Source organism: Alexandromys fortis, unplaced genomic scaffold (assembly GCF_014885135.2).
Source record: "Alexandromys fortis isolate MF-2015 unplaced genomic scaffold, M_Fortis_MF-2015_v1.1 scaffold_27, whole genome shotgun sequence".
Lineage (NCBI taxonomy): Eukaryota > Metazoa > Chordata > Mammalia > Rodentia > Cricetidae > Alexandromys > Alexandromys fortis.
In genome coordinates this window covers 11,978,519-11,992,694 of record NW_026067952.1, presented here as the reverse complement: position 1 = coordinate 11,992,694, position 14,176 = coordinate 11,978,519, and the positions used below count along the sequence as shown (strand labels likewise).

Sequence of the window (14,176 nt, the reverse complement as noted above, 5' to 3'; positions counted from 1 at the left end):
CTCTGATGGCTAAGGATGTTGAGCATTTCCTTAAGTGTCTTTCCGCCATTTTAGACTCCTCTGTTGAGAGTTCTCTGTTTAGGTGTACTCCATCTTTTTACTGGATTATGTGTTCTTTTGTTTTTTTTGTTTGTTTGTTTGTTTGTTTTTGGTTTTTCGAGACAGGGTTTCTCTGTGGCTTTGGAGCCTGTCCTGGAACTAGCTCTGTAGACCAGGCTGGTCTCGAACTCACAGAGATCCGCCTGCCTCTGCCTCCCTAGTGCTGGGATTAAAGGCGTGTGCCACCATCACCGGCTTATTAATTTTCTTTTAATCCACAATTTTCCTCTATATCTTCCAGTTAATAGTTATACTTTCTAAAACTTTTGGGGATATAAGTGATTTTTATTTTTTTATTTTTTGGTGTTTTCAGAGTCTTGGTATGTAAAACTGACTGCCCCAGAGCTCACTATGTAGACAACCAGGATGGCCTGAAGTTTGCAACAGTTTTTTTGAATGCTCCTCTTGAGTCCTGAGTGCTAAAATTATAGGCATGCACCACCATGTTAACTTAGAAATGATTTTGTTGTTCCCTTTGTGGGGCTTGTTTTGATTTTTATTTCATGTTCTTTGATGGCAAATTTCCATTTTATCTTAGTCTATCAGAATTTTAAAGGCCTAATTTGGGAGTTCTTTGCTTCAGAGAAAATGTCTTTTGCTTTGGATAGTGCCAGGGTTTGCTGCATCTGAAAACATTTTATCTACTTTCTACAGTCCCTAGCCTAACGTGCAGTGTCTGCTTCAGCACTCCCCACCTTGCTGCTGGCCTGAGGCCTTGTACTTTCTCAGAGCTGGTAACTGCCACACGATAAAGTGTTTTAAAGCTGTGTTCTGCTTCTATTCTGGTATGTTAGATCAAGTTTTTGTTCACCCTTGAGGTTGCCTGGTAGCCAAGGACTATATGTTAATATTTTTAGGAACTAGTTACTTTGTGCTGGGAGTGCTCTTTTAATTCAGCTCTCTGAGGCGGAGTCTTTATAGCTTTCCCAGAGTTCCCTGTGAAAACATGTGCATTTAGAATTTGGATGTTTTTCTTGTTTATTTATTGTGGTTGTGTTGCACATGCATGAATGTGTGTGTGATGTATGTATGAATGAGATACCCCTGTGGTGCAGCACATGTGTAGTGGTCAGTTGTGTAGAAGACAAGTTTTAGAGTTGGTTTTCACCTCCTACCTAGATAAGACAGAGCTTCTTCTTTTGGCTGCTGTGCTGCACACTCCAGGCAGCTGGCTTGAGAGATTCTAGACATTTCTCTCTGCCTCTGTCTTGCTCTAGGAGTGTTGGATTATGGATGCACTGTGTCTTGACTTTGCATGCAGATTCCAGAATTGAACTCTGGTTGTGAGGGTTGGCAAGTTCTTTTATCTGCCAAGCTACCCCCACCCCCACCAGTGGCTTTTTTATTATATATGTATGGTATAGTTTTCTTGTTCCACTTATGTCCCATATATCAATCATTATAAGCAAATATAATACACATAAAAATACTGTTTCATTTTATTTTGAGACAGTTTGACAGTGGAGCTCAGACTGACCTGTAATATATTGTGTGTCCCAGACTGACCTTGAATTCATGGCAGTCTCTTTCTTGGTGAGATAACTAATGGGAACTATCACACCTGGTGTGTGCAAGTGCTGGGGCTCAGAACCCGGGTTTTGTGCATGTTAAACATTCTGCCAAGTGAGTTTTATCTGCAACTCCATTTTGGTGTGATTTTTTTGTTAAGATTATAAAAACTCTTTAATCAAGCTTATAACATGTAACAGATTTGTCAAGTAAAATGGAAAGTTTCCAATATATTGAAACGTAAATCCATAAGTCACCATAAATACAACTCCCAATACAGGAAAACCACAACAACAAATTCATACTTTCCCTGTAACAGCCATGAACTGATCCTTGGACACTTGCTCAGTGTAGCAGATGTGGCCTGCTGGATGTGGAGCACACTATGGCTTTGGAGTCACATACATCTGACAGGGCTGTGGCATTGTTGGCTTGACTCAAGAAGCAAAGCAGGTACCAGCACATTCAAACAGTGGATTGAACGTCCTGTAAATATCACAGTGAGAAGGAAGCGGTATAGTCCCGCTGTCAGGAAGATGTGAGAGTAGGGACAGATGCATAAAGCTTGATGCTGAAAGGTGGCTCGCAGCTTCCTTTCTTTGGCTTCTTGGATAATGGCTGCTAGAACAGTAAGATATGAGGTCACCCACCCTCCTGACTCTGCTGAATGCCAAGATCTCTTCAATTAGATTCAGACATCAAATGTGTTCTAGGAACCAATATGGCTGTGTCCTTGGGCAAGCTGACGCTCTGGTGCTTGAACTCCTCAAGTCTATCTATCCACATGGTAAATTTGTACTATGTGATTGCTCTGCTGGAGATCACTCAACCCCTCACCACCAACTTCAGAGAACTTTCTGCCAAACACTATGTCATGATTTTAGAGACCTCTCTTAACACTTTATTAGAGTACATTTTGTATATCATAAGGCTCATTTCAGATGTATAGTTAATGTGTTTTTATAAAAATTGTTATTGTATTTATTACATGTGTTTGTATGTATATAGGTGTATGAGTATGGTGAAAGTGTGGAGGTGAGAGGCCAACTTTTCTGCGTTGGTTCTCTCCTTCCATCAGATGGGGTCCAGGGGTCACAGTCAAGTCATCAGGTTTAGTGGCATTTACTTTTGCCTGTCATCTTGCCAGCCCATACTTAGCATATTTTTGAGGTAAAATGTTTTGTTCATTTGTTTTTAATTTTTTTATTTTTTGGGGACAGCGTTTCTCTGTAGCTTTGGAGTCTGTCCTGGAACTGGCTCTTGTAGACCAGGCTGGCCTCGACCTCACGAGATTCGCCTGACTCTGCCTCCCTAGTGCTGGGATTAAAGGCGAGCGCCACTACCACCGGCTCATTTGTTTTTAATACTGTAGATTTTTAAACATTTTTAATTACAAAGCAACTCCACATTTTATCCGTTCTACTGTGTTATTTTTAACTGTATATTTCTATAATCCCCAGTACTTAAAAAAGAAAAATAGTAGACTTTTACCACTCTTGCTAGCTGTGGCATAATACAGTTACGTGCTATGGTATGGTATTCTGGTAATTTTACTGTTGGAATTGTGGCTGTATCTTGGGAGTTTTGTTCTTTGCCTGTTGTGCCTAGACTGTTCACCTTGAGTTCGTAAGCAGTTTTTAGTTTTCCTCTTCTATCTGTGAATAAAATTGGAAGAATGCATGAACATTATGGCATGCCTTTGGGCCTCTTTGAAACTTACTTGGTTTTTGTTTTTTCAGATAGTCTTCCTCTCAGAGAGTTCTTGGTGTCTTTCATTTTCTCTGAGTTCTTTTTTTTTTCAGCTCCTTTATATCAGGAAAGTTATTAATTGGCTTTGCTATCTCAGAGTTGTTTATATTGTCCGTTTGCTATTGTAGTAATTTTCTTCCATATTTCAGATAAAATGGTTAAAAGTTGTGTATGAGCTCTAACCCTATCAAAGCTGAGGCAGAAACATGAGGAGTTCAGTGCCAGCCTGAGGTTGGAAAATGACTTAATACTGGGTTTGAATCAGAGTAAAAAATATATCTAAAAAAAATGCAGAAGTAGGGTGTGGGTAAAACATCTTAACTAATCTCCTATTGAATACCAATATGTATAGAATTGAACAATTAGAGCATCTTTGTATTTTCCCTTTAAAATTTATGTTTGGATTTATATTATGTACTAGGAAGGTTTAATCATTTAATAAAAGGTTTTGCTTTTCTTTTAGTTTTAGTTGAAAATTACTCTCTTGAATCTTATTTTGTTTAAATTTGTTGTTAAAGGTCCTTCACAGAATGATGGTTGCAGACCCAAAGATGAAACAAGGTAAGTGTTCACTGATTACTTACCACAGAATGCAGAAGTATACAAGAAGGAATTAAGTTGTTTTAATTAATTTAAACTCAGGTTCAGGGGGTTGGAAAGTTGTCTCAGGAGTTCTGAAGTCTTCTGGCTTTCACAGGCACTCATGTATACACCTGTACACACATACACTCACACACAGGCACATACACACATATATGAATAAATCATTGCCAGTTTTCAGGTTCAGATTGATAAATTGTGGGCCAAGAATGCTGACTTATCTATGTGATCCCAGCATTTCAGTGGTTAAGGTAAGAGGCTGTCTGTGAGTTTAAAACCAGTTTGGATTGCTTAGTGTAGATTTGGGCTAGCTTGGGTTACAAAATGAGAAATCCTGTCTTTAAAAAAATCATTACAAAGTTTGAGGTGTTGGTACACACCTGTAATCCAGCATTTTGGAGAAGATAAGATTAGGAATTCAAAACCAGTTTGAGTTATGAGAAGTGTAGTCTCAGCAAAACCACAAAAAAGGGAGAGCTGGCTCAGCGTTAAGGAATGCATGCTGCTCTTCCAAAAGATCCTAGTTCTGCCAGCACCCATGTTAGTGGCTCACAAACTACCTGTAGCTCAAGTTCCAGTGGATTCAACATGTCTTTGGCCTCTGTGGGCATCCACATGAATGCATGTGCCTACATATGGATACAAAACCTACATATAAATAAATAATAAAATAAATCTTAAAATTTAAATAGGAGAACCAAAAAACCAGTGTCACAGGTCATAAAAGAAAAATCATCCTGAAAAGGTGCGCCATGTTACTCCATTGCTGCAGGGATATCAGAGTTAGGGAACATGCTGCGAATCCCAGTACTTGGGAGGTAGAGTCAGGGGGGCCAGGGCTCAAAGACCAACTTGATTGCTTGAGTTAAAGACTAGCTTCTGCAATGTAAAGGGAAATAGCTTATAATACGGCTTGGAAGTTGGATAAACTAGTACAACAGGCTCCCATGTTATCTTTCTACTTCTTTAATGTGTAGAAAATTTCATGATAAAAATGCTTTAAAGGGCTTAGATATAATTCAGTGTTGGAACATTTTTCCAGTGTGTCCAAAGCCAGGGATTCTATTCCAAACAGGGCAAAAAATATTTGACTGGGATTGATATAATCAGAATTCTATAAGAAAATTAAATTTATTTGGCAGTGATGTGTGGTGTAGTTTGTGTTTTATGGTTATGAGTCTGTCAGCAACAACAGGAAGACACGCCCCCATATGCTACTAACTACTTGAAGAGTTCCCTTTTCCCTTAGGATTTCCACACATTTAAAGCCATACCCTGAGTATAAAGAGTTGAGGATGAGTCAGGGTGAATTGGACTCAGTTTATACATGCTTAGACATGCAGGAAAAGGAACAGAACATAATTCCAAGATGTGACTATGGGCTTCTTTAGATCGCCCTGTGCTTACATGGCTGTATAGTAGTGTTGTTTATGATCCTGTGGCTTTCTAAGTCTCATTTCTCAAAGGATGTAACTTATTAACAAAGTTTAAAAATCAAGCAAAACTTAAAATTTAAATAAAGTTTATAAACTAGGGCAGTGAGGTGATTCAACCGATAAAAAGTATTTGGTGTGTTTGCTCTAAAGACTTGAGTTTGATTTCTAGAACTTTGGTAAAAGAGGAGAGAATTCATTCCACAGCATTGTCCTCCAATCTCCACACACATGCCTCATGGCTCGAACACCCCCCCCCCACATACTCCATGGCTCGAACCTCCCATCACACACACATTGGATGCAAACAATAATAATAAATAAAATTTAAAATATTCTAATTAAATAAAAATGTATAAGCTAGTTCTCATTTCTTGCATCTTAAGGACTCTTGTAAATGAACCTGTAAAGTCATTTATGAGGTATGTGGTTTGTATTTAGGGACAAGAGTGAACAGTCTGATAAAGCTCATGGTTACAAACATTCTAGCCCTCATAAGCATAGTTTGTTTGTTTTTATTATACTTTTAAAAGTTGTCTTTAGGAAAGTAAATGTTATCTCTCAAAGTAATTTGAGCTTTCTGGGTTGTGTTTAAGTTTCTTGACTCATCGACAGACATGGTAAAGTAGATCTCATGTCTGTTTTAAATTTTCCTCTTTCTATTGCCTCAAGTGAAGATTGGGAAAACAGACAGAAAATTAATATAGTAGACCACTGAGAGGTAATGAGGCGGGTGTAGTGGGAGAGTAGAGGGAGACTATGAAAGCAGAATCAAGTGGACTTGGAAATTAAGAATAACTGGAAGGAATGCCTTAGAGCTGGAGAGCTGTATTGTCTGCATTTTGTTAATAACTTGATACTTGGAGTTGGGAGAGAGTTCAACTAATTATAGAAATTTTGGTTTGTAGATAATTTTTAGAGATAATCTTTGAAATTATGAGATATGAGATCCTAGAGAAAAATCTGAAGAAGAGGAAGAATCAGAGGGTGATTAGAAATCTAAGTACAAGATTATAAAAGCAGAGTGACAGAAGTTAGAGAAAAATGGCTTTTAAAGACGGGATGAAGGGGCTGCAGAGATAGCTCAGAGTAAGAGCTGAGATTAAAACTCAGGTTAAATTTCCAACTTGGTACATGGTGGCTCACAACCATTCATAACCTCAGCTCCAGGGGTCCAACAGACACACATGTGGTATACATGTATGCATGTAGACAAAACATTCATACACATAAAGTAAGATAAATTCAACCTAAAAATATACAAAAAAAAATCTAATCTAAGGGAAAGGGGAGGCGGCAGTGGGGAAGAGACAGAAATCTTTAATAAATAAATAAATAAATAAAAACTTAAAAAATAGAAATAAAAAAAATCTAATCTAAATGTTTAAGATGAAATAGCTGGACTTGTGGCTCATTTTTTTTTTCTTTCCCAGTACTGTGGAGGCAGAAGGGGATCTGTGAGTTTGAGACTTAAATACGTAGTTAGTTCCAGGCAGCCAAGGCTACAAAGTGAGACTATACCTGCCTCCCCAAAAAGAGATGGGGTAGTACTGCATATGGTGGTATATTTGTAGTCCCTGTACTTGGGAGGTTGAGGCAGGAAATCTTCAGTTGGATGCCAGCCTGGGCGGCTTATTAGAAAAAGGCTTTTCTTGTCTCACGAGAACAAAAACAAAACAGTAACAATAATAACAACAAAAAATCAAGAGTTTAATGAACATTGTCAAATGCTACAGAAGTTATTATGACCATAGGTTAATAGTCTAGGATAGTTGGCCATCTGGCAAAAGAAAAATGTAGCTACTTCCTTTATCCCAACACAAAAGTAAATTCTAAGTTGATTTTAAATAAATTTCAAAAAAAAAAATGAAAATATAAAACCATTGAAATAAAATGTAGCTAATTTGTTGCTGAATTAATTTAATTACATAGAAATGCGAAAATTGCATATTTAAAAATATAGCATGGAACCGGGCAGTGGTGACACACGCCTTTAATCTCAGTACTCAGGAGGCAGAGGTGAGTGGATCTCTGTGAGTTTGAAGCCAACCTGATCTACAGAGCAAATTCCAGGACAGCTCGGGCATTGAACAGGAAAACCCTGCCCTGCAAAACCAAAATAAATAAACAAATAAATAAGTGAATGAATGAATAAGGGGAGATACACACACAAACGTATGTATATATACATACATACACATAAATTTAATGTATACTAATTTTATAGGAATATAAATAATGTAAATATATAATATAAATATTATATGTGTGTGTTTATATAGCATTGAAAACCAAAAGGAAAACCCCTTTCAAACCAGTGTACTAAGTCAGTATCCTTGGACTGTTTGACACTCTTATAAATGGTGACTTTTCTCATAGGAAATATAGAGGGGTGTTCATAGGCCTGTAGGTATTTTGACTATAGGCAGTAGGATTTTGAAGAACTTGATTTCATTCCTGCTTATACAGGGCATTCTGAAGCCTTTCTGCAGTCACATCTAGTAATTTCTAATGGACTCCAGTTGGATCCTTGAGTAATTCCTCACTGTCTAAAGGGTTGTTACTCTTCTATTGCTGTGAAGAAACATTGTGACCAAGGCAACTCTTAGAAAAGAAAGAATTTAGTTGGGAGCTTGCTCATAGTTTCAGAGGTTTAATCCATTGTCATAATAGCAGGAAGCAGACAGTCAGGACACTGGAACAGGAGCTGAGAGCTTTCTGTCCTGATCCACAGGCAGCAGGCTGAGAGAGACTGGGTCTCACATGGGTTTTTTAAACTAAAAACTGCCTTCAGTGATGCACCTACTCCAACAAGGCCATTACCTCCAATTTTTCTGATCTTTCTAAAATGGTTCCACTCCTTGGAAACAACTAAGCATTCACATGAGCCTATGTGGCAAGTCTCATTCAAACCACTCCAAGGAGTTGTATAAGACTTTCACCTATGGCCTCTTTATTTGATAAGACTGGCCTGAAATTAGAAAGAAAAAGATTTTTTTCTCCAATTCCTAAAATATTAAATTTTTAGTTTCCTGCTGTTCTTAAATAAAGAAGGAACATTTGTTTTGTTTCCCTGCTCTCTCCCCTCTCGCCAGAGTGAGCACAAATGGATCAGATGACCTTGAGGCTGCAGTGTCGGGAGATAACAAGAGGACAAACGGGAACAATTCTCCATCCCTTTCAAATGGTGGTTTTAAGCCTTCTAGACCTCCGAGACCTTCGAGACCACCTCCACCCACCCCACGAAGACCAGGTATATATCCCAGCCTTCATTGCTGTTTTGTAAATACTGTTCTTTTGGTAGGTAGGAAGAGTTGATACAGAGTCGTGCTAGCCTCAAATGCTTCCTTCCTTATCCTGGGATCATGAGTATGCACTACCATGCCTAGTGTTTTTAAATGTGTTCTGTTTGGAAACTGATCAACAGGCACGTATCAGGTCATTGGTGTTTTGTTTAAGTAGAATCTTACTCTGTAACATAGACTGGCCTCAAACCTAGAAATCCCTCTGCTTCAGCCCTCTTAAGATCTGGGATTGCAGGTATGAGCCACCGTGTCTGGCTTCTGGCTTTATATTTACATTTAAAGACTTGACTAAGAATGATCTTTCCATTGGCAACTAAGAATTGCTTTTCCTTTAAGTTTTTCTTCCAGGAATGAAGTTCTATAAGGAAATGCTTTATTAAGAATGAAAATAATATGTGTTATTATAAATCCTAGACAGTACAGTCAGATGGAAATTTCTTTGTGTGACTATAACTGGCATATCTTATAGTTAAAAAAATTGGTTGCTTAGTCCATTTTATCTTTGAAAAAGCTGACTGGGGGCCTGGAGAAAAGGACTCAGCAGTTAAGAGCACTTGTTGCTCTTGGAGAGGACCTGTATTAGATTCCCAGCACCCACGTGGTAGTTCTCCAGCATCCATAATTGTGTTTCCTCTTCTGACCTTTGCAGGAACACACATGGTGCACAGCCATACATGCAGGCCAAAGGGGAAAAAAGTGAATAAATCTGATAATTTTGTTTGTTTGTTTTCTTTTGTTTTCAAGGCAGAGTTTCTCTGTAGCTTTGGGGCCTGTCGTGGAACTAGCTTTTGTAGACCAGGCTCACAGAGATTTCACAGAGCTTCACCTGCCTCTGCTGGGATTAAAAGCATGCGCAACCACTGCCTGACTACTTTTAAATTCTTAAGTTAAAATTTGATCCTGATTTTAGATTTCAGAAAACAAAAGCTTTTCTTATGTTATCCAAATCTTTCGTAGCATCTGTGAACGGTTCACCATCCACCAGTTCTGAAAGTGACGGTTCGAGTACAGGCTCTTTGCCACCAACAAATACAAATGTAAATACAAACACAAGTACATCTGAAGGAGCAACATCTGGGTTAATAATTCCTCTTACTATATCAGGAGGCTCAGGCCCAAGGCCACTGAATACTGTAAGTCAAGCTCCCCTACCACCTGGGTAAGTAACTGCTAACATTTGTTTTCTTTAAACTTTTGTGTGTACTTAGTAATACAAAAAGATTATACTATATTCTTTCATTAATTGCCTTTTAAGTAATTGTAATTGATTTCTGGAAGTATGGAATCCAAGAAAGCTTATCATATTTTAAATACTACGTCTTCCTTTTTTGGAAGAACAAAAATGAGCTAGGTATGTTAGCACATGCCTGTAACTTCAGTACTTGGGAATCTGAGACAGGAGGATTGTTGTGAGTTCCAGGTCAACTTGGACTACAGCAGGAGACTGTCTCAAAAATGTTTTGTTGTTGTTGTTTGGTGTTTTGAGGCAGAATGTGATATAGCCCTCACTGACCTCAAACTCACCATGTAGTTGCGGATAGCATTGAATTACTGATCCTTCTGCTGCTGTTGCTAAAGTGTGGATTGCAGGTGTGCACCATTACACCTGGAAAACAAAAACAATTATTAAAGGACACCCACCACCACCCACAGAAAGTTAATGAGAGTCAAGCAATAGCCATGTGACTAACTGCTGCTTCTCTACATAGGGAAAAAGCAAATGCCCTTTTAAAATAGTTTTTATTATAAAATCATAGCAGCATAAAATTTAAACTGATAAACTAGTTCCATAATTCCATTTAAATTTGTACTTAAAAGTTTTTTTTTAATTGGTGTGTGTGTGTGTGTGTGTGTGTTCACGTGGTGTGTACACTTGTGCCTGCCTGCTTGCCTTGTCTCTGTGTGCACCACAAGTGGACAGTGCCTGTAGAAGAAGGACATTGGACCCCCTGGAACTTGAGTTGTAGGCAGCTCTGAGCCATCTGATGTGGATTCTGGATACTGAGCCTGGGTCCTCTGTAAGAACAGAAAGTGTTCTTAACTACTGAGCCATCTCCCCAACCTCTATGGCTTTTATGTTTTGTTTTGTTTTTAACAAAGATTTATTTATTATATATACAATGTTCTGACTGCATGTATGCCTGTAGTCCAGAAGAGGGCACCAAATCTCATTACAGATGGTTGTGAGCCATCATGTGGTTGCTGGAAATTGAACTCAGGACCTCTGGAAGAAGATCCTCAAACTCCTATTTTTAACATTAATAGTTTGATCAAATTGAGAGCTCAGTCAGGGCTAAGAGTTTAGCTTAGTGGTAGAGCATGTGTCTAGTATATGTAAAGTTCCAAGTTCTACCTTAAAACCATACACACAAATCGAAACAAAACCTCATGTTCAGGGCTCTGCGTGCCAATCAGTTATTTGACTGACTGGTAAATTAATAAACTCGTGCTGGGGATTTTAACTACTTACACAGATTATACTTGTTGGTAACCAGGCATTTTCATTTTGGAAAGCTTATGTGCTCACCAGTGCGACAGACCTGACAGAACCACTTGGGGGAGAGATTTTGCTTGGAACTGGTCTCCTCACTGTGGTAGTTTGAAAGCAGAGAGCTTAAGTAGAAGCCAGTCTGGTTACAGCCTTCAAAGAGTCCTAACCCCAGCAATCTACTTCCTCTAGGTAGAATCTGTGTCCTGAAGGTTCTACAACCTTCCAAATAGTACCACTAGCTGGGGACCAAGTATTCAAAAACATGAGCCAGTATTGTAGGTGGGGTGGTAAGAAAGGAACAGTTTATATCTAAACCATACTACATGGCAAGGTAAATTAGAAGATTGTGCTTAAGAACAAACGATCCGGTACTGAGAGCTAGCTAGCCCTTGCTGCTCTCGCAGAAGGCCTGGGCTCATCTTCCAGCATGCACATGGTGGCTTACAACCACCCATAACTCCAGTTCCAGGAGATTCAGGACCCTCTTCTGATCTCTGTGGGTACCAGGCATATACATGGTGCACATATAAACACGGGCAAAACACTGATACACATACAATAAAATAAATCTTAAAAAAAATTTTTAAAAAAGATTTTAAGATTTGAAATAATGGCTTATCAGTTAAGAGCATTGCCTATTCTTTTTAGATGACCTGGCTTTGATTCTCAGTACCCACATAGCTACTTACATTTGTCTGTAATTCTACTCTTAGGGAATCTAGTGCTCTCTTCTGACTTCTGTGGGTACCAGGCACAAGCATGATAGACAGATATATATGCAGTCAAAGTACCCAAACACATAAAAATAAGTAAGCAAATCAATAATGGTGACATTAACAGACTCTGATGGTTTATAGCTATTCTCTTCTTTTTGGCAACAAACCTTCCCAGCAGACTGGAGTACTTAGAGTGGGTAGTCTGTAACTCTTGTCTTATGTCTGATAGGGATATGCTTTGATTTCAGTTCTTCTAGAATATAGTCAGAATTTTGAGTATAGTCTGATGAGATTGAGAAACTTTGGTCTTCTGAGTGGATGGACTGACTCTGAAATACATGTTATTTCCAGAGCACACACTTAGGAAAAGAAACCTCATTCGCTGTTGTGTGTGTGTCATAGACGGTCATTTAAAGTGAGACAGTGTAGACAGGGTTAGAAAGCCAAATAATACACAGTGCCCTCACCAGTCTTTGGTTTGTATTTAAGGTGGGAACAGAGAGTAGACCAGCATGGGCGTGTTTACTATGTAGACCATGTTGAAAAGCGAACAACATGGGATAGACCAGAACCTCTACCTCCTGGGTAAGTGTCTGAATTTACAAACAAAGAACAAATTGCATCTGTACCCAGTGTGCCCTACAGTCCTCTTGTTCTCCTCTGTTTTGCTTTATGTTAGACCCAGACTAGAAAGAAGAGAGCTAGAGAACTTCCAGCATGCTGAGGGGTGTTGCTGTTGTGGCTTATTCTCTTTTCGCAGACAGAGTCTTGCTGTGTATTGCAGAAGGAACTCTTGGTCCTTCTGCCTCAGCCTCTAGTCTTGCAAGTTCTGGGGTTGCATACCATGGCCAATGAATTTTACTGTTAGCACTTCTAATTTAAAGATTCCACGGTTCAAGCTGGGCGGTGGTGGCGCATGCCTTTAATTCCAGCACTCAGGAGGCAGAGGCAGCTGCATCTTTGTGAGTTCCAGGACAGCCAGGGCTACAAAGAGGAATTCTGTCTCACAAAAAAAAAAAAAAAAAGTCAAGGTATGTAGGCTAGAAAGGTAGCTAGCCCCAAGGTCAAAGTCTCACGTTTTTCACAGGTTTTTCTTAAGTTAGTTGTTTCTTTTCTGGTTTAGTTGGGAACGGCGTGTGGACAATATGGGACGTATTTATTATGTTGACCATTTCACAAGAACAACAACATGGCAGAGGCCAACAGTGGAATCTGTCCGGAACTATGAACAGTGGCAGCTACAACGTAGTCAGCTTCAGGGAGCAATGCAGCAGTTTAACCAGAGATTCATCTATGGGGTAAGCAGCCTACTGAATTATTGGTTATTGTAACTAATAAAAAATCTTTAGTGTTTAAAAAGTTGCCTGCATGTGTCATCTAAAGCACTAATAAGATGACATAGGTAGATGCTGATTTTGTTGTGAGTTTGGTGTTTTCTGTCATTGTTAAAAATAAACACGAAACAGAAAACAAGTTAACTGGGTGGCGGTGGCGCACGCCTTTAATCTCAGCACTTGGGAGGCAGAGGCAAGTGAATCTCTGTGATTTTGAGGCTAGCCTGGTTTATAAGAGCTAGTTTAGTTCCAGGACAGGCCCCAAAGGTACACAGAGAAACCCTGTCTCACAAAACAAAAATAAACCATCCAACAAACAATCAAAAACAGAAAACAAGTTAGAGCAATTTAAATTTCATGGAGAAGGTTAATAATAAGAATCACCCAAGCAGTTTGAAAAGAATCAAAACAATTCAGTATGCAGAACTGCTTGTAACTTCAGTTTCAGGGAACCTGATTTAAGTGGTTGCATAGAATTGACAGTGGGGTTGAGTCACTGAACACTCACAGATGAAGCTTACTGAATAAATTTTTTGGTGTGCTGCTCCTTTCATTCCTTATAGTAATACACTGTACATATATTTTTTTAAAGATTTTTATTTATTAATTATGTATACAGCGTTCTGCCTGAATGTACACCTGCAGGTCAGAAGAGGGCACCAGATCTCCTTACAGATGGTTGTGAGCCACCATGTGGTTGCTGGGAATTGAACTCAGGACCTCTGGAAGAGCAGTCAGTGCTCTTAACCTCTGAGCCATCTCTCCAGCCCTGTACATATATTTATACTGTATATGTTTGTCAAGTGTTTTCTTTACAAAGCTGGGTTTGATGGTGTTCATCTATTACCCTCGCATTTGGGAAGTTAAGGTGGACAACTCACTTGAGCTCAAGAGTTCAAGGCCAGCCCAGACAATCAAGATACTGCTCAAAAACAAAACA

General features: G+C 38.9%; 1 protein-coding gene across 1 annotated transcript in view; it reads left to right on the top strand.

The window, feature by feature from the left end:
- Itch (itchy E3 ubiquitin protein ligase) overlaps nt 1-14,176 on the top strand; it is an 82,168-nt gene that overhangs the window by 31,281 nt on the left and 36,711 nt on the right. The window contains exons 5-10 of the mRNA XM_050151009.1: nt 1,809-2,061; nt 3,876-3,918; nt 8,486-8,643; nt 9,653-9,854; nt 12,392-12,487; nt 13,026-13,200. Coding sequence (XP_050006966.1) covers nt 1,809-2,061; nt 3,876-3,918; nt 8,486-8,643; nt 9,653-9,854; nt 12,392-12,487; nt 13,026-13,200 — 927 coding nt within the window. The remainder of the gene's footprint in view (nt 1-1,808; nt 2,062-3,875; nt 3,919-8,485; nt 8,644-9,652; nt 9,855-12,391; nt 12,488-13,025; nt 13,201-14,176) is intronic.